Source organism: Pantherophis guttatus, chromosome 8, assembly GCF_059756535.1.
Source record: "Pantherophis guttatus breed Tessera chromosome 8, ASM5975653v1, whole genome shotgun sequence".
Taxonomy (NCBI): Eukaryota; Metazoa; Chordata; class Lepidosauria; order Squamata; family Colubridae; genus Pantherophis; species Pantherophis guttatus.
In genome coordinates this window covers 4,360,864-4,387,661 of record NC_142070.1, presented here as the reverse complement: position 1 = coordinate 4,387,661, position 26,798 = coordinate 4,360,864, and the positions used below count along the sequence as shown (strand labels likewise).

At 46.6% G+C, this 26,798-nt stretch overlaps 1 protein-coding gene across 2 annotated transcripts in view; it reads right to left on the bottom strand.

The window, feature by feature from the left end:
• Nucleotides 1-5,294: 5,294 nt before the first annotated feature.
• SMOX (spermine oxidase) overlaps nt 5,295-26,798 on the bottom strand; it is a 59,380-nt gene continuing 37,876 nt past the window's right edge. The window contains exons 3-7 of one of the 2 annotated variants that reach the window (XM_060687177.2): nt 23,130-23,356; nt 18,945-19,118; nt 12,858-13,557; nt 7,691-7,851; nt 5,295-5,855 (exon numbers count right to left, since the gene is read on the bottom strand). In XM_060687177.2, the coding sequence (XP_060543160.1) occupies nt 5,718-5,855; nt 7,691-7,851; nt 12,858-13,557; nt 18,945-19,118; nt 23,130-23,356 (1,400 nt within the window). In that variant the 3' untranslated portion in view covers nt 5,295-5,717. Of the gene's footprint in view, nt 5,856-7,690; nt 7,852-12,857; nt 13,561-18,944; nt 19,119-23,129; nt 23,357-26,798 lie in introns of both variants that reach the window. The other variant, XM_060687176.2, reaches the window with a different exon arrangement.

The window sequence follows — 26,798 nt, the reverse complement described above, 5'->3', positions numbered from 1 at the left end:
CGTTACTCGCTTTAAACAACTGCAGTGATTCCCTTAACAAATCATGGCAAAAATGTCATGAAATGGGGGCAAAACTCACTTAACAACGGTCTCACGTAACAACGTACATTTCGGGCTCAATTGTAGTCGTAAGTTGAGGACTATCTGCATTTGCAGCTTAGATCGAATAGCCGTAGAATGCGTGTTCCTTTAGGGAAAAAAAATATCCAGAAATGAGCATATTCTGATTTTTCTCTTAATAGATGTGAACACCAGAGGGCAGGCGTTAACCATTTTTGCATTTAAAAAATTCTGTTTGAAAAGGGAGCCTTCAAAGCAGAGAATTAAACCATTTTAAAATATAACCAATGTATTATTATAGTGCAAGATTGAATATTCATGAATATTTCTCAAATACGGCAAAGGTTTGTCCGTGAAGCGATGGCACAACTAGACATCCTCCAGGTGCCCCAGATCGCAACTCCCATCATTCCCAACCGCATGGGATCCAGCTGCAGAGATATCTACTGTAGAAAGGCAGAGGTTGGGCCAGTGGTGAAATGTCAAATTTGTTACTACCCAGTTCTGTGGGCGTGGCTTGGTGGAGGTAATGTGACTGAGTGGGCGTGGCCTTTTTTTTTTTTTTAACTTTTAAAACCATTTTTTCTACAACCTCTTCGGTCGAAGAGGTTGTTTAAAAAAAGCTTTTAAAAGCCTCTGACGATCCCAGCTGAGCCGCGCGATCATCAGAGGCTTTTTTTTTACTTTTAAAAGCTTTTTTTTTTTTTTTTGGCCAAAGAGGTTGTAGAAAAAAATGCTTTTAAAAATAAATTTAAAACGCCTCTGATGATTGTGCAGCTCAGCTGGGCATGGAGGGGGGGGCAGGGATTTTTGCTACTGGTTCTCCGAACCACTCGCTGCCATCGCTACCGGATCAGACGATTCGGTTCGAACCGGGAGCATTTCACCCCTGGGTTGGGCCCTAAAATCACTGCCAAAAACGGCCACGAAATTCCCACGCAATAACGGTGAAGGCAGACCGTCACGTATTGGCCACAAAGCTACACGCAGCCCTTGCGGAGATGAAAAAGTAGCAAAAAAAGAATCACGAAAATTATTAATGGGATCAATTCAGCCGGTTTGGACCGGTTCGGGTGAATCGTGCGCGGTGAACCGGTGGTAAAATTATGTAAAACCCGCCTCTGAATGGGATGAAGCACTTCCCCTATGAGGTGTCTCAGCTGTTTGTTTTTTTTAAAAAATGTTTATAATTCAGATTTAGAATTTTGGGCAGGATTTAAGTAATCTCAATGCAGTAACTAAAAATGCAGCTAGGTATCCGGACATAGAACAAGAGATAACGTATCATGTTAGACAGGAATGCTGACTAGGTGACTTTTGAGCCACTAGGAGTCGGTGAGTTCTAGTCCCACCTTAGGCACGAAAGCCAGCTGGGTGACTTTGGGCCAAACACCAGGAGATGGTGAGTTCTAGTCCCTCCTTAGGCAGGAATGCTGACTAGGTGATTTTGAGCCAATCACTAGGAGTTGGTGAGTTCGAGACCCACCTTAGGCACGAAAACCGGCTGGTGACTTTGGGCCAAAGACCTGGAGATGGTGAGTTCTAGTCCCTCCTTAGGCAGGAATGCTGACTAGGTGATTTTGAGCCAATCACTAGGAGTTGGTGAGTTCTAGACCCACCTTAGGCACGAAAACTGGCTGGTGACTTTGGGCCAAAAACCTGGAGATGGTGAGTTCTAGTCCCTCCTTAGGCAGGAATGCTGACTAGGTGACTTTGGGCCAATCACTAGGAGTTGGTGAGTTCTAGTCCCACCTTAGGCACAAAAACCGGCTGGTGACTTTGGGCCAATCACCAGGAGATGGTGAGTTCTAGTCCTACCTTCAGCATGAAAGCCAACTGGGTGATTTTGGGCCAATCACCAGGAGACGGTGAGCTCCAGTCCTACTTTCCAGGTGGTGCCTCATCCAAACAAAACCCGATCTGCTTAGCTTCCTGGATATATGACGTTTTGTGCCAGCCCCCAACATGGTTGCTCTATGACTGCTCTGGTTTCCATGTCATCTGAGTGAAGAGGTGAAAATATGATGGCATTTCTTCCCTCTTGTATTTATTTCAAACGGGAGCCCTCCCTCCCTTCCTCCCACAGCTTCCAAAGCGGTCTAATATCAAATGATCCGGCTGTAAACAATTGCTAAATTTAGGGCAGCAGGAGAAATCCATACCCCATCATGAAGGGCAGATCGACCCTTAGTGAACCTACCAACCAGAAAATGTTGTAGCTGGGAAAGAGAGAATAAACTAGAGTATTAGTAGGTTGGTGCCCAAATTAAGGGGTGCAAGCTAAATTCTATTTTTTCTCCCCCTTCTCCAAGTGTTTTGAGGCTAGCAATTATATTTGGTGATGTGTGGTCACCAAACTCAGGACTCGCAGCAGAAACTGCGCAGTAATGCAGTGTCTACAAACTGTAGCACTCCCATACGGATGAGCCAAAGCATGGATCTGGTGTAGGCCAAGGGTGGGGAATGATGGCCCTTTTATGACTTGTGGACTTCAACTCCCAGAATTCCTGAGACGGCCATGCTACCTCAGGAATTCTGGGAGTTGAAGTCCACAGGTCATGAAAGGGACATAGTTCCCTCATGCTGCCTCAGGAATTCTGGGAGTTGAAGTCCACAGGTCATGAAAGGGACATAGTTCCCCATGCTGCCTCAGGAATTCTGGAAGTTGAAGTCCACAGGTCATGAAAGGGACATAGTTCCCCATGCTGCCTCAGGAATTCTGGGGGTTGAAGTCCACAGGTCATGAAAGGGACATAGTTCCCTATGCTGCCTCAGGAATTCTGGGGGTTGAAGTCCACAGATCATGAAAGGGACATAGTTCCCTATGCTGCCTCAGGAATTCTGGGAGTTGAAGTCCACAGGTCATGAAAGGGACATAGTTCCCCATGCTGCCTCAGGAATTCTGGGGGTTGAAGTCCACAGGTCATGAAAGGAACATAGTTCCCTATGCTGCCTCAGGAATTCTGGGGGTTGAAGTCCACAGATCATGAAAGGGACATAGTTCCCTATGCTGCCTCAGGAATTCTGGGAGTTGAAGTCCACAGGTCATGAAAGGGCCATAGTTCCCCATGCTGCCTCAGGAATTCTGGGGGTTGAAGTCCACAGGTCATGAAAGAGACATAGTTCCCCATGCTGCCTCAGGAATTCTGGGGGTTGAAGTCCACAGGTCATGAAAGGGCCATAGTTCCCCATGCTGCCTCAGGAATTCTGGGGGTTGAAGTCCACAGGTCATGAAAGAGACATAGTTCCCCATGCTGCCTCAGGAATTCTGGGAGTTGAAGTCCACAGGTCATGAAAGAGACATAGTTCCCCATGCTGCCTCAGGAATTCTGGGGGTTGAAGTCCACAGGTCATGAAAGGGCCATAGTTCCCCATGCTGCCTCAGGAATTCTGGGAGTTGAAGTCCACAGGTCATGAAAGGGACATAGTTCCCCATGCTGCCTCAGGAATTCTGGGAGTTGAAGTCCACAGGTCATGAAAGGGACATAGTTCCCTATGCTTCCTCAGGAATTCTGGGGGTTGAAGTCCACAGGTCATCAAAGGGGCATAGTTCCCCATCCTGCCTCAGGAATTCTGGGGGTTGAAGTCCACAGGTCATGAAAGGGCCATAGTTCCCTATGCTGCCTCAGGAATTCTGGGGGTTGAAGTCCACAGGTCATGAAAGGGACATAGTTCCCCATGCTGCCTCAGGAATTCTGGGAGTTGAAGTCCACAGGTCATGAAAGGGACATAGTTCCCCGTTCTGCCTCAGGAATTCTGGGAGTTGAAGTCCACAGGTCATGAAAGGGACATAGTTCCCTATGCTTCCTCAGGAATTCTGGGGGTTGAAGTCCACAGGTCATCAAAGGGGCATAGTTCCCCATCCTGCCTCAGGAATTCTGGGGGTTGAAGTCCACAGGTCATGAAAGGGCCATAGTTCCCTATGCTGCCTCAGGAATTCTGGGGGTTGAAGTCCACAGGTCATGAAAGGGACATAGTTCCCCATGCTGCCTCAGGAATTCTGGGAGTTGAAGTCCACAGGTCATGAAAGGGACATAGTTCCCTATGCTGCCTCAGGAATTCTGGGAGTTGAAGTCCACAGGTCATGAAAGGACCATAGTTCCCTACCTCTGATGTAGACAATACCTTTGTCATGATACCAAACAAAAGGAACAACTAAGGAAGACACATGACAAAACCAATAACATCTTCAAAGGAATAAAATTCACACAGGAAGAAGAAAACAACACCGGACCACCCTTCCTGGATATCCTCATCCGCCGAGGAAATGACGGAAAATTCTTGAAAAACAAGTGCTCCACTACCAAAGTAACAAACCTGTGTAGTTTCTAGTGATTTCTAGTCCTGCCTCAGTCATGACAGCCAACTGGGTGACTTTGGGCCAATGACCAGGAGATGGTGAGTTCTAGTCCTTCTTTAGGCATGACAGCCAACTGGGTGACTTTGGGTCAATCACCAGGAGATGGTGAATTCTAGTCCTTCTTTAGGCATGACAGCCAACTGGGTGACTTTGGGCCAATGACCAGGAGATGGTGAGTTCTAGTCCTTCTTTAGGCATGACAGCCAACTGGGTGACTTTGGGTCAATCACCAGGAGATGGTGAGTTCTAGTCCTTCTTTAGGCATGACAGCCAACTGGGTGACTTTGGGTCAATCACCAGGAGATGGTGAATTCTAGTCCTTCTTTAGGCATGACAGCCAACTGGGTGACTTTGGGCCAATGACCAGGAGATGGTGAGTTCTAGTCCTTCTTTAGGCATGACAGCCAACTGGGTGACTTTGGGCCAATGACCAGGAGATGGTGAGTTCTAGTCCTTCTTTAGGCATGACAGCCAACTGGGTGACTTTGGGCCAATGACCAGGAGATGGTGAGTTCTAGTCCTTCTTTAGGCATGACAGCCAACTGGGTAACTTTGGGCCAATGACCAGGAGAGGGTGAATTCTAGTCCTGTTTTAGGCATGACAGCCAACTGAGTGACTTTGGGCCAATGACCAGGAAATGGTGAGTTCTAGTCCTTCTTTAGGCATGACAGCCAACTGAGTGACTTTGGGCCAATGACCAGGAGATGGTGAGTTCTAGTCCTTCTTTAGGCATGACAGCCAACTGGGTGACTTTGGGCCAATGACCAGGAGATGGTGAGTTCTAGTCCTTCTTTAGGCATGACAGCCAACTGGGTGACTTTGGGCCAACGACCAGGAGATGCAAGGAATGAATGCTGCCCACATACCAGAAAAGAGTGGCCATTGCAACATTTATTGAACTATAGAAGGCACTTACAATACTGGGAGAGAGAGAGAGAAAAAGAAAGAAAGAAAGAAAAAGAAAGAAAGAGGAGACGGAGAGAAATCTCCCCCCGAGGTGAGAAAAAGTGGGACACGAGGAATCCACCTGTGCCCAGGACTGAAGGAACATCCTTTCCTGTTAACAATACAGTACGTGGAAACAAAACTACAGTCCACCAACTAGGGGTTAAAATAGCAAAGACTCTTTTTTTTTTTTTTTGTCATATAAAAAGATAAAAATGTTCCTTAGGATCCAAGTTTTTAAAAAAAGAAAAAAGAAAGGAGAGAAAAAAAGGAAAGTTTGGTTTAGATGCACAAACAGTGAATGGAATTAAAAGTTTAAAAGATCTTCTTCTGTAGTTTATCCCCGGCTTCTCAATTCTTGCAGGACAGAAGATCTTGGTACATTTCGGTCAGATGAGCCGCCTCCCTCTGGCCAGACAGCAAAGCACCATGGGTAGTAGAGTAGTACTTCCTGTGCGTGGCCTCGCCCGAAAACATCACCTGCTTAGGCTGGAGATCCAGCCAGAAAGAGGAAAAACAGAGAAAGGTCTTAAGAAATGTTTCACGAAACAATAACACGACGGGTAGTCCTCGGCTTACAACGGTTCATTTAGCGACCAAAGTTACAACGGCAACTGAAAAAAGCGACTTGGGTCCGTTTTTCACACTTACGACCGTTGCGGCATCCCCGCGGTCACATAATCAAAATTCCGAGGCTTGGCCACTCGTATTTATGACGGTCGGAGAGTCCCGGGGTCACGCGATCCCCTTTTGCGACTTCCATGAGGAAACCAGATTCACTTAACAACCGTTTGACTCACTTAACAATGGCAGTGGCTCGCTTGACAACTGCGGCGAGGAAGGTCGTAAAATGGGGCCGAACTCCCTTAACCAATGTCTCACTTAGCAACAGAAATATTGGGGGGTCCGTTGTGGTCGTAAATCGAGGACTACCTATATTATATCACACATTACTTCACATTGGAACACAAATTCTATCATGTTACTTTTCAGGAACCAAGAGGACACTGGAAATAATAACTTCAGAAAATATTCATTTGTTCTAGATTCCTCCACAGTGAGAAGATATGTCAGAAGATCTAGTCTGGTTTAGTGGTGAAGGCACAAGGCTAAAAACCAGGAAGCTGTGAGTTCTAGTCCCGTCTTAGGCATGAAAGCCAGCTGGGTGCCTTTGCGCCAATCACCAGGAGACGGTGAGTTCTAGTCCTGCCTTAGGCATGGAAGCCAGCTGGGTGCCTTTGCGCCAATCACCAGGAGACCGTGAGTTCTAGTCCTGCCTTAGGCATGAAAGCCGGCTGGGTGACTTTCAGCCAATCACCAGGAGACGGTGAGTTCTAGTACCGCCTTAGGCATGAAAGCTGGCTGGGTGAATTTCGGCTAATCACCAGGAGACGGTGAGTTCTAGTACCGCCTTAGGCATGAAAGCCGGCTGGGTGAATTTCGGCGAATCACCAGGAGACGGTGAGTTCTAGTCCTGCCTTAGGCATGGAAGCCAGCTGGGTGCCTTTGCGCCAATCACCAGGAGACCGTGAGTTCTAGTCCTGCCTTAGGCATAAAAGTTGGCTGGGTGACTTTTGGGCTACTCACTTTCTCTCAGCCTAACCTACCTCACAGGGCTGTTCTTGTGGGGAAAATAGGGGGAGGAAGGAGTATCAAGTATGTTTGCTGCCTTGAACTATGTATAAAGTAATAAAGGCAGGATATAGTTTAGTTTAGTTTTATTAAATTTGTATACCGCCCTACTCCCGAAGGACTCAGGGCAGTGAACAGGCACAAGATAAAATACAGAAATACAAAAGTTAAAAACAATTTAAAACCAAATTAAATAATATTGGCCCACGACAATTAAAATCCCAATAAATTTAAAACAAATTAAAAATAAATACATAAATAAAAATTACGACGTTCTGTATATTTTCTGATATATTGTTGTTAATTTTGTTAATACTTTCACATTTATACTTTTATGGCCTTAAAAGATGCCCAAAATCACTTTGGATACCGAGATGGGCAGCATCAAATTTAACAAATAACATTCTAAGAGGAGAAAGAGGAGGAGGAGGAGGAGGAGGAGGAGGAGGAGGAGGAGGAGAACTGTGGGGTCCTTAGTGCTCTCTGAACTTGATTGTTTTCTTGCAGACGTTTTATTATCTAACTAGGTAACATTATCAGTGCTAGAAGGGAGTGTGGTTTGCTGAGAGGAGGAGGAGGAGGAGGAAGAGGACTGTGGGGTCCTGGGTACCCTCTGAGCTTGATAACTATCTTGCAGGCCTTTAATCACCCAACTAGGCAACATCATCAGGACTAGCCGTGCTAATACCTACCACTGTTTTGGAACTCTCTGTGTAAGGCAAGGGTTTCGCGAGTTTCTCCACATCTGCTCCGCTCGACCCAACTTGTGTGTAGGAGTAAGAGCCGCGGAAGTAGGGGTTGCTGCCCCAAGAGGATCGAAGGATCCGCCGAGGTTTCGGAATGTCTGGATTCCCTAAAATGAAAAAAGGAGATTGTGGAAGCTGTTAACAAAAAAAACTATAGCCCTCAAATTCGAATCTTAAATATAAGAGTTCTTATATTTTGGCTTTGATTTTCTAGCAGGAAGATGTTTGCTTCCTGAGAAATCCGCCTTAGCACCAATGAATGTCTACTGTTAGTTCTGAATCAGGGGTGAAATGCTCCCGGTTTGGACCGGATCACCCAATCCGGTAGCGATGGTGGCGGGTGGTTCGGAGAACCGGTAGCAAAAATCCCTGCGCCCCTCCCCTCCATGCCCAGCTCTTTGGTCAAAAAAATGCTTTTAAAAGTTAAAAAAAAAAAGCCTCTAACAATCCCAACGGCTCAGCTGGGATCGTCAGAGGCTTTTAAAAGCATTTTTTTCTACAACCTGTAAATTGCTGGAGCAGATTTTTTTCCCCCTTGTGCTAATCAAGCTATACTGAAAACGAAACTGAAGGTAAAGCAGGCTGCTGTTTGCTGCAAGGAGGCAAAATTGCTCAGAGGCAGAGACAGAGGGAGATTTCTTTTTCTTCTTTTCCTCACCAAAAAAGGTAGGTGCATCTTATACTCTGAAAAATACAGTAGTTCTCGACTTACAACAGTTTGTTTAGTGACCGTGCGAAGTTACAACGCCATTGAAAAATGTGACTGATGACCATTTTTCACACTTATGACCCTTGTGGCATCCACATGGTCATATGATTAAAATTCAGACCCTTGGCAACTGACTCGTATTTATGACGGTCGTAGAGTCCCTTTTGCGACCTTCTGACAAGCAAAGTCAACGGGGAAGCCAGGTTCGCTTAATCGCCGCGTTGCTAACTTAACAACTGCAGTGACTCACTTAATGACTGTGGCAAGAAAGGTCGTAAGATGGGGGCAAAATTCACTTAACGAATGTCTCGCTCAAGAACAGAAATGCCGGGCTCCAAGAGATTATTCTAGCAACTCTGAAATTTTTGTTGTAGAGAGCTGGATTAATGTACAGTAGTTAAAAATCAAGAGGAATCTTGGAAAACATATAGGTCTTAAACCTGAACTTTTTTTTATTAGATATAGTACCAGAAAAAAATTGATAAACGAAGTGTATTCAGTAGTGGCCAAAATTGTGGAAACTTTTTGGGAAAAGTGTATTTTCTAATACTAGCTAATAACATCACTTTTTTTTTGAGTAGTACCATAAAGTTATATATCAATGGAAAGATAATTTAATCAAGAATGCAATGCAATAACTTTTAGGAAGGATTTGCTATTAGAAGAGAAGTTACAGTATAAAGAAGAAAAGTGAAACACAGAAAAAACGAGATAGACAAAAATGATCACCATGTCAGTTAATACTTAGTTGGGTAACCTTTAGCATGAATTATGGCCTTACAACGTCTTCACATGGAGTGAACCAAGTCTTTGAGTTCTGCAGCTGTTCTAATATGAAACCAAGATGGAATGATGGCTTCTATTAACTGGGTTTCTGACTAACCAGTTTCTTTAGTTATTTACTCCATAGATTTTCCATTGGGTGAAGGTCTGGGCTATTCCCAGGCCATTCCAGCAGTGGAATAGGATTATCTTGAAACTCCAAAAAAAAAAAGTAGTATTATTAGCCATCAAACCTCAAAAATACACTTTTCCCAAAAGGTTTCCACAATTTTGGCCACTCCTGTATTTAATATTGCATGGATTAACAGCAGTGAGGATTGTATTTGCTCAGCATTGGGAAAATGAAGAAATACCATCCTATGAAGAGATAATTAAGAAGACACTGGGACTGTGCATAAATAGACAGATTTACGTCGAAGATCAAACAGAAAAAAGATACAGAATACTATCAAACATGGGATTTATTTTACAAATGGCTGGAAAAAAGGGATAAAGATTAGGAATATAATTTGTATTGTTCAGCAAATAAAATAATCCAGAACACGATGTTTATTAAGCACTCATTAAATGTCATAGTAGAAAATTAATAAAACTTAAAACGGAAAAATCAAGAGGAATCTGGTGCCAAACGGTTAAATAAATATTATTAAAAAGTATCACATTCCTTCGGATGACGGTTGCAGAGTTAACTAACCATTTATTTACGGTCATGCCCAGGTTAAAGGAAAAAAACCCGCAGGGTAACAAGCCAAAACAATTTTCCTAAAACTGGTTTTTCTGCTTGCTGAAAATTGCTGCCAGCGTCTTCAAACGGAAACACAAATTAGGCGGATCAGCAGAAAATACCTCTCAAGAGCCTGACTTAAGTGTAACCTATGACTCACTCATATTTCTATTCTGCAAACACAAGAACTGCATGTAATGTTGGTAAATAATTTGAAAAGCTAGCCGACATTCCCAAACCAGGTTAAGAAATTACTGGGTGAGGAAATGAGGGTGAGACATCGAGCAGTACATTTGTGAAATTTGGTTTGAAGTAGGTAGACTTGGGGTTTCAAACTCAAGGCCCACGGGCCGCATCCAGCCTGAGGGATGCTTAAATCCGGCCCGCGGAGCTGGCCTGGAAATATCAAAGGACCAGCCCGTGGTTATTCGGCCAGCCCCCACAGCCTGTTTTCAGCCTCCCCGGCCTCCTGCAGCACTCTGCTGGCCAAAAAGAGGCCGCACAGAGGCGTCCATAGGGCCCATTTCTGGCTGGTGGAATGCTGCTGGAGGCTGAGGAGGCTGAAAACGAGTCACATGGGACCGCCCACGCCCCCCTTGGTAAATTGCTGCAGGAGGCCTTTAGGCCGAAAACGGGGCAGACGGGACACACACACACACTGTTGTGGCCCGTCAGCGGCCTGTGCGGATTGTAGCTGACTCTGACAGCGAGGAGCCTGATGTGATGTTGCGCCAGCAGCCTATGCAGCTGGCACTCAAGTAGGACAATGAGGAGGCTGGAGAAGATGTGGTGCCAGAGGCTGGGATTCAGCCGGGGCCTTCAGAACCTCCAGAAGCTCCTTTAAGTGAAGAGGACGAAGAGGAGGAGCCTCTTTTCGATGCACGGGCGCACAGAGCGGCCAAAAGGCAGGAGTGGCTCCTCAGGAGAAGGTGTCCTTGAAAGTAAGGCTTGGGGCTAATTGGCCACTTCCTTAGCCTATTTAAGGAGGAACACCGACTGAAGCAATTTGTAGGGAACAACTTTAGTTCACTCTACTTCGCGCCTGGATTCTCTGCAAATTGCTTCTGGGCTTTCTGCCAACCTTAGTAAGATTGTGATTACTTTCTCTTTGGTTTCTTGTAGGCTGTTAAGAAAGTTTATTAACAGCCTTTGTTTTGAAAAAGACTGAGTTATTTTAGTAAATTACGTTTTGTACAAACTTTGTGTGTGCTGTATTCTTTGAGGTCCATAGCTGGGGCAGACCACACACACAGGTGCCCCAGAGATGGGTTTCAGCAGGTTCTGACCAGTTCTGGAGAACCGGTAGCGGAAATTTTGAGTAGTTCGGAGAACCGGCCCTGCCACCATCTATTCTCTGCCTCCCAAGTCTCGGCTGATCGGGAGGAAATGGGGATTTTGCAGTAACCTTCTCCTGGAGTGGGGTGGGAACGGAGATTTTACAGTATCCTTCCCCTGCCATGCAAACCAAGCCACACCCACAGAACTGGTAGTAAAAATTTTTGAAACCTACCACTGCTGTGCCCCATTTTGGCCAGCAGGGGGCTGCAGAAGGCATCCGCCCTGTCTCCCCCAGTGGTAGGTTTCTTCCGGTTCTTTCCGGTTCCTGTGAACCGGTAGTAAAAGCGGCAGGAGGCTCCGCCCACCCACCCGGATGTCACAATTAACGATCTGCGCATGTGCAGAAGCCATGCATGGGCGCGCACGAGCAAAGCAAGCTCGCGCACATGCTCCTGTTGCGAACCGGTAGTAAAGGTAAGTAGAACCCACCCCTGGTCTCCCCCCCCCCCCAGCTTCCTGTCCCCCCCACACCAGCCCGCGGCGGAGAACTACAATGCTGATCCGGCTGTTGAAATCCAGTTTGACACTCCTGATGTAAACTATATGTCAGCACATATTATTACTTGAGACGACCTCGAAACCTGACACTATACTTTCATCAAAAATCCAGTTGTTCACTAAACCGCGAAGTCCAAGCAACATAACAGAAGACGACAATGACGATCAATGGCTTCCATCTTAATTCCAGGAAAAGAATCTTGATCTATCCATCTGTAGTTATTAAGATTAGAGCTTAATTCAAAAGAAGTGTCCCTTCAGTTTTTCCTTCTCCTTCGAAAAACTCCTTGGAAGCACCTACCTTTATCTTGATCCCATCATAAATGGGACGTGACTCCTTCAATAATGAGAAAGTTCTGCATGGAACTCCTTGGAAGCACCTACATCTGCCTTAAATGAGATGTGACTCCTCCCACAATGTTTACGTTCTTCATGAGACTCCTTGGAACTATCTACCTAAACCATGGTACCATCATAAACGGAATGGGACTCCTCCCACAATAATGAAATTCTGCCTGGACTCCTTAGAAGCATCTACATTTCTCTTGCTCCCACCATAATTGAGATGTGACTCCTCCCACAACAATTAAGTTCTGCAGGAGACTCCTTGGAAGCACCTTCCTTCATCTTGATCCCATCAAAAATGGGATGTAACTCCTTCAACAATGATGAAGTTCTGAACGGAACTTCTTGGAAGCACCTACCCCTGCCTTGGTAGCACCATAAATGGGATGTTGTTAATGATGGGACCTTGGACCCATCATAAATGAGATGTGACTCCTTCAACAATGATGAAGTTCTGAACGGAACTTCTTGGAAGCACCTACCCCTGCCTTGGTAGCACCATAAATGGGATGTGGCTCCTCCCACAATGATGAAAGTCTGCAGGAGACTCCTTGGAAGCATCTACCTAAGCCTTGGTCCCGTGACTGATCATGGCTCAGCACCATGATCAAGTTCAGGGAGAGCCACAATGGGGACCTGCAATACCGATCAGTGCTTCGTTCTCCACCCCAACTTCTAGATCCACCTTCTAGATCCCAAAGGGAAGGACCACAGACCTGTAAATTTGCGAAGCATCTCCGTGCAGGTCTCTGCGACTGTTTCATCATCGTACTTCTCCATGATGAGGGCCTCCTCGCCACAGATCCAGCCACTCAAGACGTGGCCGTAACGCTCCGGCGGGTAGAGGACATCAAAGCTGCAGATCTTCTTATACCACAGCTCTTCTGGATAGGTGAGGCTCTCGGCTTCCGCTTCGTCTTCCCAAACGAACTGAATGCTGTTGCATTCGGGGCTCCAGAAGGGCGTCTCAAATTCCAGGAAGATCTTATCGGTGGTGCTGATGCCCAGCTTCTGGATGGCCAGCACTTTCTCTTCAGGCAACGGCGGGTAGAACATCTCCTCGTGGCGCTTCTTCAGGACCCCCAAGGAGACCGTCACAATGACGTGGTCCGCCAAGATGAACTCGCAGTCTTCGCACTCCACTAGGACGCTGTACCCTGCGTTTTCCTCCAGGTGCTCCTCGTTGTGGTCGGCCACTTGCTCGATCTCCTTGCTGATGGACTGGTTCCAGTGGATACATTTGACCGGCTTGTTCAGGTGGATGACCGACTCTGGGATGGAACGGGAGAGGATCTCCACAATCTTCATGAAGCCGTAAGGGATGATGTGATGGGCTCCAGGGATCTCGGTCCACTCCCCAAATTCGCTGAGAGAGACTTCATCCATGCTGTGAGAGCTGCTCTCACAACTTTCCACCTGCTCCAGAAGAAACGATAATGGAAGATATTTTCGTTAGGATGTTCTTCTCCCGGATGGAAGAACATGAGTGGAAGTCTTTCCTTCCCAACCTGACAACCTTCAGGGGTATAGGCAGTGGTGGGATTCAGCCGGTTTGGGCGAATCGGTAGTTAAATTGCTGGCTAGCTCCACCTCTTCTCGCCCCGCCCCTTCCAGGAGTCCCCACATGTGTCAAGTGTCAAAAGCCCCTCGAGAACATGCCCCATTTTGGCTCACAGGGGGGCGCAGTGCTGCCTGTCACATCCCCTGGCCACGCCCACCATAGCCACGGCCACCCAGCCGCTCATTAGGGCAAAGAACTGGTTGTTAAATTATTTGAATCCCACCACTGGGTATAGGCCAATGTTGCCCTACTAGCAGGGGTGTCAAACTGGATTTCTTCAAGGGCTGGATCAGCAGTTCTCCTCCACGGGCTGGGGGGTTGGGGAGTGGGGTGGAGATGGGACGGACGTCTCTTGCAACACTCTGCCAGGCAAAAACGGGCCGCGCAGAGTCACCGTGTGGCCCATTTTTGGCCAGCAGAGTGCTGCTGGAGGCTGGGGAGGCTGAAAATGGGCTGCGCAGCCGTTTTTGGCTGGCAGAGGCACCGCGGTCCTCTGGTATTTCCAGGGCGGCCCTACGGGCCCGATTTAAGCACCCCGCAGCAGAGGTGAAATCCAGCAGGTTCTGACAGGTTCTAGAGAACCCGTAGCGGAAATTTTGAGTAGTTCGGAGAACCAGCAAATAGGACCTCTGGCTGGCCCCAGAGTGGGGTGGGAATGGGGATTTTGCAATATCCTTCCCCTGCCACACCCACCAAGCCACGCACACAGAACCGGTAGTAAAAAAAAAAAATCACCACTGCCCCGCGGGCCGGATCTGGCCTGTAGGCCTTGAGTTTGACACCCCTGCCCTACAGGGTCAACTTCCAAATGTGAAGGCCAATTCCCAGAATTCTCAGCCATCGCTCAGCTGTGGTGAATTCTGGGAGTTGAAGTCCACCTTTCTGGAAGCCGTGAAGGTTAGAGAACAATATAGAACAGTGTTGGCGAACCTTTGCAGCAATGAGTGCCGAAATGGCAGCACCCGCACCGGCGGGCGTGCAGTAAACCGGAAGAGCAGCCTCCTGCTGCACACGCGCACGCCGGGAAGATGATCTTCCGGTTTCTGGCACTCCTGTACACATGAAGACCAGCTGGCGGGCACACTGCAACCTGGAAGAGCAACGGGCGATGGCTCGTGTGCCCGGAGAGATGGCTCTGCAGGCCACTTCCAGCACGCCTGCCATAAGTTCACCATCACGGTTATAGACCAGTCTCATTTTTCCCATACATTATGTCCTATTGACGTATTTAGTGGTTTTGTCCCGATTACAGACTTCCTCAGTCTGGTCTCTTGAGTTTCCAACTGGTTTTCATGTCAAGAGAACTTGATCTAGGACAATGCTGGCTAACCTTTTTGTCGTTGCGTGCCAAAAGCAGGGGGAGGGGGGGGTTCGTGCATGCGTGTGCCCACACTCATAATTCAATGCCCCCGCTGTGCCCTGCCCCCTCCGCATGCACTGAGCCCCCCCATGCTTCCCTGCGCATGTGTGCATGATTCCCCCAGTGCCCCGTTTTGGGCCTAGCAGGGCCTTCCTGAAGCCTGTGAAGGCCGGAAACGGCCCATTTCCAGACTTCCGGTAGGCCCGTTTTTCACCCTCCCTAGGCTCCAGAGGCTTTCTTGGAGCCTGGGGAGGGTGAAAACGGCCTCCCCCATCCCCCTGGAGGCCCTCCGGAGGCCGAAAACGCCCTCCCAGGGCCTCTGAGCGAGCCCTGTACTTACCTGGCATCCAAAATGGGCCACGTGGAGACTCCTGGGAGGGGAAGGGCGGCAGCGCGCGCATGCACACTGGAGCTGAGCTAGGGCAACGGCTCGCGTGCCCACAGATATGGTTCCACGTGCCACCTGTGGCACGCGTGCCATAGGTTTGCCACCTTGGATCTAGGAAGTCCCAAAGGTGCTTTTTCAGGAGGCAACTGGACGTTCTTTGTTTTTTTCTTGGAAGACGTTTCGCTTCTCATCCAAGAAGCTTCGTCAGCTCTGACGGGTTAGTGAGGAACGGAAGGATTTATAAAAGAAGCTTCTTGGATGAGAAGGGAAACATCTTCAAAAGAAAAATCAAGTTACCTCCAACCAGGACCTGGATGATAGAGAATCTTTACAGACTTTTAGATCTAGGAAGCAGACTGAAGAAGACTGAAATTTGGTCTTCTCAACCCAATCGCATTCTTCCTTCTCCTCCTCCTCCTCCTCCACCATCATCATTTTGTTGGTGGTGATGACTTCAAGTCAATTTTGACTCTTGGTGAGTGCCTGGACCAGTCTTTGCATTTTCTGGGAAGCATAACATAGAAGCCCTTTGACCTGGTCTTCTTCTTCTTCTAGGGCTTCTTTTAACCCCTTCTTTTGTGTTTTGTCTGCTTTATTTTTCAGGATGTGGTTCTTTCTGCGGGGGGGGGGGGGGAGGACGCCTGTCAGCTTTGGAAGCCATATTAGGCCGGAAGCTTCAATGCTGCCACCAGGGTGGATTTGATTTAAATCGAGTTGATTTAAATCACAATTTAAATCATGATTTAAATCACTAGTAAAAAGGCTTGATTTAAATCACAATTTTTAAAGAGCAGCTGTCATCTCTGCTACTCCTTTGACCCACTGTTGACTCACCGATAGTCCCCGTGTTGCAGAATATACAGCCTCCTGCTACATAACTAAGCTCCATTTCATGCTGAATAAACTAAATTATTATTATCTTAAATAGAAAACTATCTTACGATAGATTTTTACCCCAAAAGTTTTTTATTAAAATAAATTCGATAAAAATCAAAAAAATCTGATTTAAATCAAAAAAATTCAATTTAAATCAAAACAATCCAATTTTTTTGATTTTTTAAAAAAAATCATTGATTTTTATCCACGCTGGCTGCCACCTTCTCATGTGGGCAAAGTAGGAGTGAGGTGGGATTAAGGAGAAGGGTTGTTAGTAGACATAATAGCATTCTTCCTGTCGGTCAAGGTCAGGGCGATCCAGCATCTGGAGAAGGAGTGGTCAGGGGGCTGGGGTCGAGATGGAACGGACGTTGATTGGAACATGTGATCCACTGGGGGGAAAGGGGATGGTTTTGGGGGTTTTGACTTACTGAGGGGAAAATCCGGGCTTTTCAGATTCGGGTTTTCCCAGATGTGCCAGTTTGCCTATTCTAGTAAAGAGAACTTTGGACAATGGTTGCTTCCGCGTCTTTACTTGGAGTTGGGGTTTCTCTAGAACGCTGACAGCTGAGACAGAGGAACTGGTCCAAGGTCACCCAGCAGGCTTCATGGCTGAAAAAAGACCAGACCTCACCATCCTCCCAACTTCTGATCTCATGCCTTTATTCCCTATTCCAGACTACATCTTACCAACCTAACACAGTGGACCATCGGCCAACGGGTTGGCATAAGACGCGATGTCTCTACCGCGTTGCCTGGAAAATAAGACGTCCCCTGATAATAAACCCAATCGGGCTTTTGAGCACATGTGCTAAGCCGCCCCCCCACCAAAATAAACCCTCCCCCAAAATAAGCCCTCCCCAAAAATATTTAACCGCATGTTCAGCCGGTCCCTGCCATTTCCTCTGGTTAGGGTTAGGGAGACAGAGCTGGAAATTAATTTATTTATTTTATTTTATTTTATTATTTTATATTTTATTTTATTTTATTTTATTTTATTATTTTATTTTATTTTATTTTATTTTATTTTATTTTATTTTATTTTATTATTTTATTATTTATTATTTTATTATTTTATTTATTTATTTATTTATTTATTTATTTATTTATTTATTTATTTATTTATTTATTTATTTATTTATTTATTAGTTCGATTTATATATGCCGCCCTTCTCCGGAGACTCAGGGCGGCTTACAATGCGTTAAGCAATAGCCTTCATACTTTTGTATATACCTGCTTAGTAGGGCTTTCGGCCCCCCCTAAGCGGTGTTCTTTTTTATACAAAGTCAGCTTATTGCCCCCACAAACTGGGTCCTCATTTTACCTACCTCGGAAGGATGGAAGGCTGAGTCAACCTTGAGCCTGGTGAGATTTGAACTCGCAGTAATTGCAGGCAGCTGGCAGCTAAGTGCTACTTTTACAGCAGCAGTTTAGTCCACTGCACCACCAGGTAATCAGGTAAAGATCAGGTAAGATGGCAAGAGGAACCCCGTCTTGCTCCACATGCCCCAAAATAATAAGACCTCCCCGAAAATAAGCCCAAACTCTTATTTTGGGGTTCAAAAAAATATAAGACAGGGTCTTATTTTCAGGAAAACACAGTATGAGATGTTATGGCCCAGATTTCTAACCTACAAGCATGAGGAACTTATGGTGGCCAACCAAACATGAGCCGAAGTGGCGCAGTGGTTAGAGTGCAGTACTGCAGCTACTTCAGCTGACTGCTAGTTCAGCAGATCAGTGGATCAAATCCTACCAGCTCAGGGTTGACTCAGCCTTCCATCCTTCCGAGGTGGGTAAAATGAGGACCCAGATTGTTGGGGGCAATATGCTATTTAGTATACTGTCTTTGGTGTAAGCCGCCCAGAGTCCTCGGAGAGTGGGCGGCATAGAAATATGACTAATAATAATAATAATAATAATAATAATAATAATAATAATAATAAAAACAGCTTGTTCTTGGGCACCATCAATAGCTTTGACCTACACTATATGACGAGTAGCTCAAAATTCGATGTATGGCAGCTTTCACCGATGTGAGAACTTAAGTTTGGACCACAAACTGTAGACCTCTCCAGCCCTACGAGACCGCCTTCTGCCACCGGTAGCCTCCCACCGGCCAGTACGCTCCCACAGAGAGGGGCTCCTCAGGGTGCCATCGGTCAAACAGTGTCGACTGGCGGCCCCCAGGGGGAGAGTCTTCTCTGTGGGGGCACCTGCCCTTTGGAACGAGCTCCCCCCGGAGATACGGAGGATCCCGGATTTACGCACTTTCCGCCGTGCCCTCAAGACTTTTTTATTCCAACAAGTTGGGCTGGCCTAACTCTTTTTAATTGCTTAATTTTAATTTGTTTTTTTAAAAAGGGGTGTTTTAATTAGTATGGGCCAAATTTGTTTTAATATGTTTTAAATTGTTTTTAAATTTTATATTGTATGTGTTTTATCTTTGGCTGTTCACCGCCCTGAGTCCTTCGGGAGAAGGGTGGTATATAAATCCAAATAAACCTAAACACAACTGCTGTCAATCATAAAATATTGGGGGAATTCTGGGAGCTGTAGTCTTTTCGGCCTGGTGCTTCAGGCCCCAACACTCAATTGGCTCCCATCCCCTCCTTACTTTCAGGTATTGCTGGATCATGGCGAGCTTCAGCTTCTTGATCGTCTCCGAGTCGTCTTGATCGGCCTCGATGCGTTTACGCACGACATCTCGCGTGAAGATCCCCACGCTATTCTTGCTGTCGGCATTGACTGGTTTACCATTCTGGAAAAACTCCTGAGTCAGGTTATAGACCTGTTTCCGAGACAGACGGAAGGGGCATAAAACAGAGGTTCCATCACCCAAGACTCTAACGTGAGTGCAGAGGAGAGCAACAATGATGATCAGGGGGTCTGGAGCAGAAGTGGGTTTCAGGAGGTTCTGACGAACCCGTAGCGGAAATTTTGAGTAGTTCGGAGAACCGGTAAATACCACCTCTGACTGGCCCCGCCCCCATCTATTCCCTGCCTCCCGAGTCCCGGCTGATCGGGAGGAAATGGGGATTTTGTGGTATCCTTCCCCTGGAGTGGGGTGGGAATGGAGATTTTATAGTATCCTTCCCTTGCCACGCCCACCAAGTCATGCCATGCCCACCAAGCCATACTCACAGAACCGGTAGTAAAAAAATTTGAAACCCACTACTGGTCTGGAGGTCAAACCATATGAGGAACAATTAAGGGAACTAGAAAAGAGAAGGACGAGGGGCGATACGAGAGCATCTTCCGGGATTTGAGGGCTCTCACAAAGAAAGGGTCAACTTATTCTCCAGAGAAGCAGTCACCAACTGGTGATCCATGGACCACTGGTGGACCGCAAGAAAATTTTGGTGGTCCGTAGAAAAATTATTTGCCTTTTTTTATATTGCACTAAATACTATTTATCTTTTTTTAAAAATTCATCTTAGTGGTCCGCGGGATTTAAAATACTGAATGCAGTGGTCCCTGAGGTCTGAAAAGTTGGTGACCCCAGCTCCAGAGCACCTGAGAGCAGAACCAGAAGTTATGGACGGAAGATCCATTAAAGAGAGATCCAACTTCTTCTTTTTTTCAATCATTATTTTTTTTTTATTGTATAAAAAATAATCTATCTCTCTCTCTCCTCTCCCTCTTTCTTTCTCTCTTTCTGTCTCTCTGTCTCTCTTTCTCTCTCTCTCTCCTCCTCTCTCTTTCTCTCTTTCTCTCTCTTTCTCTCTCTTTTTCTTTCTCTTTCTCTTTCTCTCTCTCCTCTTTCTCTCTCTCCTTTCTCTCTTTCTCTCTCTCTTTCTCTCTCTTTCTCTTTCTCTCTCTCTCTCCGCTCCCTCTTTCTTTCTCTCTTTCTCTCTCTTTTTCTTTCTTTCTCTTTCTCTCTCTTTCTTTCTCTCTTTCTTTCTCTCTCTCCTCTCTCTTTCTCTCTCTCTCCTTTCTCTCTTTCTCTTTCTCTCTCTCTGTCTCTCTTTCTCTTTCTCTTTCTTTCTCTTTCTCTCTCTCTTTCTCTCTCCTTTCTCTCTTTCTCTCTTTCTCTCTCTTTCTCTCTCTCTTTCTCTTTCTCTCTCTCTCTCCTCTCCCTCTTTCTTTCTCTCTTTCTGTCTCTCTCTTTTTCTTTCTTTCTCTTTCTCTCTCTTTCTTTCTCTCTTTCTCTCTCTCTCCTCTCTTTTTCTCTCTCTCCTTTCTCTCTTTCTCTTTCTCTCTCTGTCTCTCTCTTTCTCTCTCTTTTTCTTTCTCTTTCTCTTTCTTTCTCTTTCTCTCTCTCCTCTTTCTCTCTCTCCTTTCTCTCTTTCTCTTTCTCTTTCTCTCTCTCTCTTTCTCTTTTTCTCTCTCTCTCCTCTCCCTCTTTCTTTCTCTTTCTGTCTCTCTCTTTTTCTTTCTTTCTCTTTCTCTCTCTTTCTTTCTTTCTCTCTTTCTCTCTCTCTCCTCTCTCTTTCTCTCTCTCTCCTTTCTCTCTTTCTCTTTCTCTCTCTCTGTCTCTCTCTTTCTCTTTCTCTTTCTCTCTCTCTTTCTCTTTCTCTCTCTTTCTCTCTCTCTCTCTCTCTCTTTCTCTGAGTCTCAACATTCTGGTGGCAAAATCTGATTATTTTCCTCCTTGCAAACTTTGTGGCACCGTCCCCGAAAGTTTGGGAGGCTGAGCTCTGACCCATTTTGCAATCTTTCCACGGTCGTTAAAAGTGAATCGCGGCAGCTGTTCAGTTAGTGACACGATTGTGAAGCGACTCTGGTTTCCCCCGTTGATTTTGCTCGTCGGGAAGGTCACAAAAGGGGATCAAGTGACCCCGGGAGACGGCAAACCGTCATAAATACGGGCCGTTTGCTCCGTTTGATTCGCGTGACCACGGGAAGGCTGTGACAGGTTGCGTCAACCATGGCCGCAAGTCACTTTCCTCAGCGTCGCTGTAACTTCCAACGGTCCCTAAACGAAGTGTTGTAAGTCGAGGACTCCCTGCACATGTTCGTTCCTGCCTCCCAGCCTTGACACTCTCTCCCTGCAAAATCACACTCACTATATTGATGATTGCAAAACCTAAATATAATCTCCTGCTCAGCACAAGGTTGCTTAAATCTTCCTAAGCCGCTTGCCGAAAGGAAGCAGATCGTACTTTTGCAAGACGAGCAAAATCCAATGAATAATTCGGTGTTTTTTACTTCTTTGGGGTTTTCCGTGCCTGGAGCAAACCTAAAGCCCAGATTTTCAAACCGCGATCTGAAATCGCTGGGGCAGCGTCACAAGGCCAGAGAGGGGACCGGTAAAGCTTTAATTAATGCCTTTAATTAATTCCCAGCTTTTTAAATGAGGCTAGGAATGCTCTAAGAGGATATTAATGAACGCAGCTCGATAGCAATTCTAACCGTTAATAAACCAGGAATCTGAGTGCGGACAAGGTTGAAGGAGTCTCGGAATCCCAGGTGGACGTCCTCAGGAGGAAAGGCCAAGCATGTGATTTACTCAAGGACATTAGGGGGCCCATTTAATCTTCTGCTTCTTGCAAGTTGAGATACCAGCAAGATCACCAATCTTATTAACTGGGCAACTATGGTTTTCAACGGTTCCTTCCCAAAACCTGGAATTTAAGAAACGATTCTACAATTCAAGCCATGAGTGAACAACCATTGTTGCCAGGAGCCACAGATAACCCTGGCCAGATTCTCCGATTCATCAGGCTCCGAATTGGTTATTTTCCCATAAATTGGCAGTAAATTAGAGGGAGGAAGATGGAAAGAGAAAGAAAGAAAAAAAGAGAGCGAGAGAGACAGAAAGATAGAGAAGGAAGGAAGGAAGGAAGGAAGGAAGGAAGGAAGGAAGGAAGGAAGGAAGGAAGGAAGGAAGGAAGGAAGGAGGGAGAGAAAGAGAGAGAGGGATAGAGGGATGGAGGAAGGGAGGAAAAGAAAGAAAGAGAGAGAGAGAAAGAGAGACAGAGAGGAAGGAAGGAAAGAAAGAGGGAGAGAAAGAGGGAGAGAAGGATAGAGACAGGGAGGGAGGGAGGGAGGGAGGGAGGGAAAGAAAGAAAGAGGGAAAGAAAGAAAGAAAGAAAAAAGATAGAGAGGAAGGAAGGAAAGAAAGAAAGAGGGAGAGAAAGAGGGAGAGAAAGAGGGAGAGAAGGATAGAGACAGGGAGGAAAAGAAAGAAAAGGAGAGAAAAAAGAAAGAGGGAGAGAAAGAAAGAAAAAGAAAGAAAAGAGGGAGAGAAAGAAAGGAAGGAAGGAAGGAAAGAAGGAAGGAAGGAAAGAAGGAAGGAAGGAAAGAAAGAGGGAGAGAAAGAGGGAGAGGGATAGAGGGACGGAGGAAGGAAGGAAAAGAAAGAAAGGGAGAGAGAAAAAGAGAGAGACAGAGAGGAAGGAAGGAAAGAAAGAGGGAGAGAAAGAGGGAGAGAAGGATAGAGACAGGGAGGGAGGGAGGGAGGAAAAGAAAGAAAGAAAGAAGGAAGGAAGGAAGGAAGGAAGGAAAGAAAGTGGGAGGGAAAGAAAGAAAGAGAGAGAGAGAGGAAGGAAGGAAGGAAGGAAAGAAAGAAAGAGGGAGAGAAAGAGGGAAAGAGGGAGAGAAGGATAGAGACAGGGAGGAAAAGAAAGAAAGGGAGAGAAAAAAAGAAAGAGGGAGAGAAAGAAAGAAAAAGAAAGAAAGAAAGAGGGAGAGAAAGAAAGGAAGGAAGGAAGGAAGGAAGGAAGGAAGGAAGGAAGGAAGGAAGGAAGGAAGGAAGGAAGGAAGGAGAGAGGCAGAGAAGGAGGGAGGGAGGGGAAAAGACCATAAGGCACAGCCAGAGAGTCCAGCCAGGGCATTTCCAGAGCCTTGAGCTACCAACCTCGTTGTATAAATCACTGAATTCTTCAACCAGGTCTTTCGGGATCCTTTGCCCGCTGCTCGTGAGGTGATAGGCCACCCCATTCCTGGAGTAGAGGCTGATACGACCCAGGCTCCGCTCATCGTCGGTCGTCTCTTCGAGTAAGCCATTATCTTCTGCTAGATGATAGACAGGGTTTCCATTCGAGCCGTGAATCCACGTCGCTCCCAGTTCAAAAGTTGCGTTCGCTGCAACGGGAAGGAAGGGAGGGAGGGAGGGAGGGGGGGTGGGAGAGAGGTTAGAGGGGGGGTGGGAAACCAAGGTGGGTCCAAGAAAGGGACCCGCCCCTGTCCAAACCGACGGAGGGTCTCAGCAAGAGCATCAGATTCAGGAATCTATAATGGCCAACATGGACCACCTTCAATCAGAAGAGTTATCTGAACAACTTTTGTTCCTTGATCTATTTGTTTTTATTTATATACTTGTATCTTGCCTTTACTATTACGATTTTTTAAAATAACTCAAAGCAGCGAACATATCCGACATGTATTCTTCCTCCTATTTTCCTCACAACAACAACAACAACCCTGTGAGGTGGGTGACTGGCCCAAAGTCATCCAACTGGTTTGCATGCCTATGGCGGGGACTAGAACTCACAGTCTCCTGGTTGACTATCCCAAAGTCATCTAGCTGGCTTTCATGCCTGAGACGGGACTAGAACTCACAGTCTCCTGGTTGATTGGCCCAAAGTCACCACCTGGCTTTCATGCCTGAGGCGGGACTAGAACTCACAATCTCCTTGTTGATTGGCCCAAAGTCACCACCTGGCTTTCATGCCTGAGGCGGGACTAGAACTCATAGTCTCCTAGTAGAGTAGAGTAGAGTAGAGTAGAGTAGAGTAGAGTAGAGTAGAATAGAATAGAATAGAATAGAATAGAATAGAATAGAATAGAATAGAATAGAATAGAATAGAATAGAATAGAATAGAATAGAATAGAAGTTAAATGATGGATAGGATAGGATAGGATAGGATAGGATAGGATAGGATAGGATAGGATAGGATAGGATAGGATAGGATAGGATAGAATTCTTTATTGGCCAAGTGTGATTGGACACACATTTGTCTTTGGTGCATACGCTCTCGGAGTACATAAAAAAAGATACGTTCATCAAGAATCATAAGGTACAACACTTAATGATAGTCATAGGGAACAAATAAGCAATCAAATCATATGAGGAAACAGTCAATATAAATCGGGAATAGAGTAGAGTAGAGTAGAGTAGAGTAGAGTAGAGTAGAGTAGAATAGAATAGAATAGAATAGAATAGAATAGAATAGAATAGAATAGAATAGAATAGAATAGAATAGACGTTAAATGATGGATAGGATAGGATAGGATAGGATTCTTTATTGGCCAAGTGTGATTGGACACACATTTGTCTTTGGTGCATACGCTCTCGGAGTACATAAAAAAAAAGATACGTTCGTCAAGAATCATAAGGTACAACACTTAATGATAGTCATAGGGAACAAATAAGCAATCAAATCATATGAGGAAACAGTCAATATAAATCTTAAGGATACCAGCAACAAAGATAGAGTCATACAGTCATAAGTGGGAGGAGATGGGTGATAGCAACGATGAGAAGATTAATAGTAATGCAGACTTAGTAACTAGTTGTGGGAATTAGTTGTTTAGCAGAGTGATGGCGTTCGGGAAAAAACTGCTGCTACCGCTTTACAAAGCCTTAGTAAGGCCACACCTGGAGTACCGCATTCAGTTTTGGACACTACATTACAAAAAAGAGGTTGAGACTTTGGAAAAAGTGCAGAGAAGAGCAACTAAGATGATTCAAGGCCTGGAAACTAAAACGTATGAAGAACGGTTGCAGGATTGGGGTTTTGGCCAGTCTAGAGAAAAGAAGGACTGGGGGGTGGGGGGAACATGAGAGCAGTCTTCCAGTATTTGAGGGGCTGCCCCAAAGAAGAGTGGGGGGGGCGTCAGCCTATTTTTGAAAGCACCAAAGGGTAGGACAAGAAAGAATGGATGGAAACTAACCCAGGAGAAAAGCAAACTGGAATTAAGAAGACATTTCCAAACAGTGAGGACAATTAACCTGTGGAACAGCTTGCCACCAGAAGTTGTGGGTGCTTCATCACTGGAGGTTTTCAAGAAGAGTCATTTGTCTAAAATGGCCTAGGGCCGGGATGGCGAACCTATGGCACGGGTGCCAGAGGTGGCACGCGGAGCCATATTGGTGGGCACGCGAGTGTTGCCCTAGCTCAGCTCCAGTGCGCACGTGCGCACCGGCCAACTGACTTTCAGGCCTTCCGGTCCCACCGGAAGTCGGGAAACTGGCTGTTTCCAGCCTCCAGGGGGAATGGGGAAGGCTGTTTTTGCCCTCCCCAGGCTCCTAGAAAACCTCTGCAGCCTGGGGAGGTGGAAAAACGGGCCTACTGGGCCCACCGTGCCATCATGTGCCAAAAGCAGGGGGAAGTGTGGGGGGGGTCACGTGCGCATGCGCGGGAGGGCGGGGCGCATTGAATTACGGATGTGGGCACACGCACCTGCGACCCCCCACGCTCCCCCCGCTTTTGGCACGCGACGGCAAAAAGGTTAGCCATCTCTGGCCTAGGGGGCTGGATTAGAAGACCTCCAATGTCCCTTCCAGCTCTATTCGGATTGATGGATCGAAGCCCGGTGCAGGAATAGCCAGGCCTCTGCCGGTCCTGGGTGCAAGCTACACGTTGAGTTGCCACCCGCTTCTTGAATCGCGCCAAGGCGAAAAAACAGGAGCCATCGTTCTCGTGAGAAAGCCGGAGAAATCGTGCCAATTCTCAAGCATCATCCTTGCCGGGCAGCGGTGACGTCCCAGCAGTCCATACATAAAGAGCAAATCAGGAAACATCGCACAGGTGTGTTGACAGAGGCAATGGTCCTCTAGAGAACTGGACGCTGAAGGACTTCCGTCCTGTCTGGCAGAATGCCCCGATCGGGGTCTATTTTTGACTCCGGCGTTTTGGCTGCCGATGACCCACTTCCCGTTCCAGAGTTGTGGCCAAGTGCCGCACACAGGCTCATCGTTCTCAATTGAAAAGGCGGATGCTGGACTTGTCAAGTTTCCTTTCTTGGACCGCTTCCCTCCCAGAAGCTCTTCAGATGCCTCCTGGTTTAATGTACTGCCGCGTGTTGATCAACTCAACGGGAGACCATGATGTCACGTCAAGAGGAAACGAGGACAAGCTGAAGTTCTCCCAGTTAATAAAACAAGCCGTGGTCAAATTCAGCACGGAAAGGAACCGATTCCACCCAGTGGGGGGAGGGGATCCTGCTGGTTTAACAACCGGTTCGGCGATCGCGTGCTTCGCTGCGTGCGCAGTTTCACGAAAACTTAACCTTCCGCGTTGCTGCTGGGGAGTAGCACAGCTGAAAGCGCAGCAATCCGCTCTGCCGCGCAAATCAGCTGAGAAGATAGAGAAGAAAGAAGAAAGCGCAGGGGTGGGCAGGCAGTGTTGTGGTCCGCCAGTAGCCTGCAGAGCTGGCAGCGGAATCAGACAGCGATGAGGCTGAGGAAGAACATGGCCCAGTCCTGGAGGCTGGGGAAGGCCCGGATGAGGACTCTGCGTCGGAGGCAGAGATGGGGCCAGCGCCATCGGGGAGTGATGTGCGGACTCCGGAGCCTGCAGAG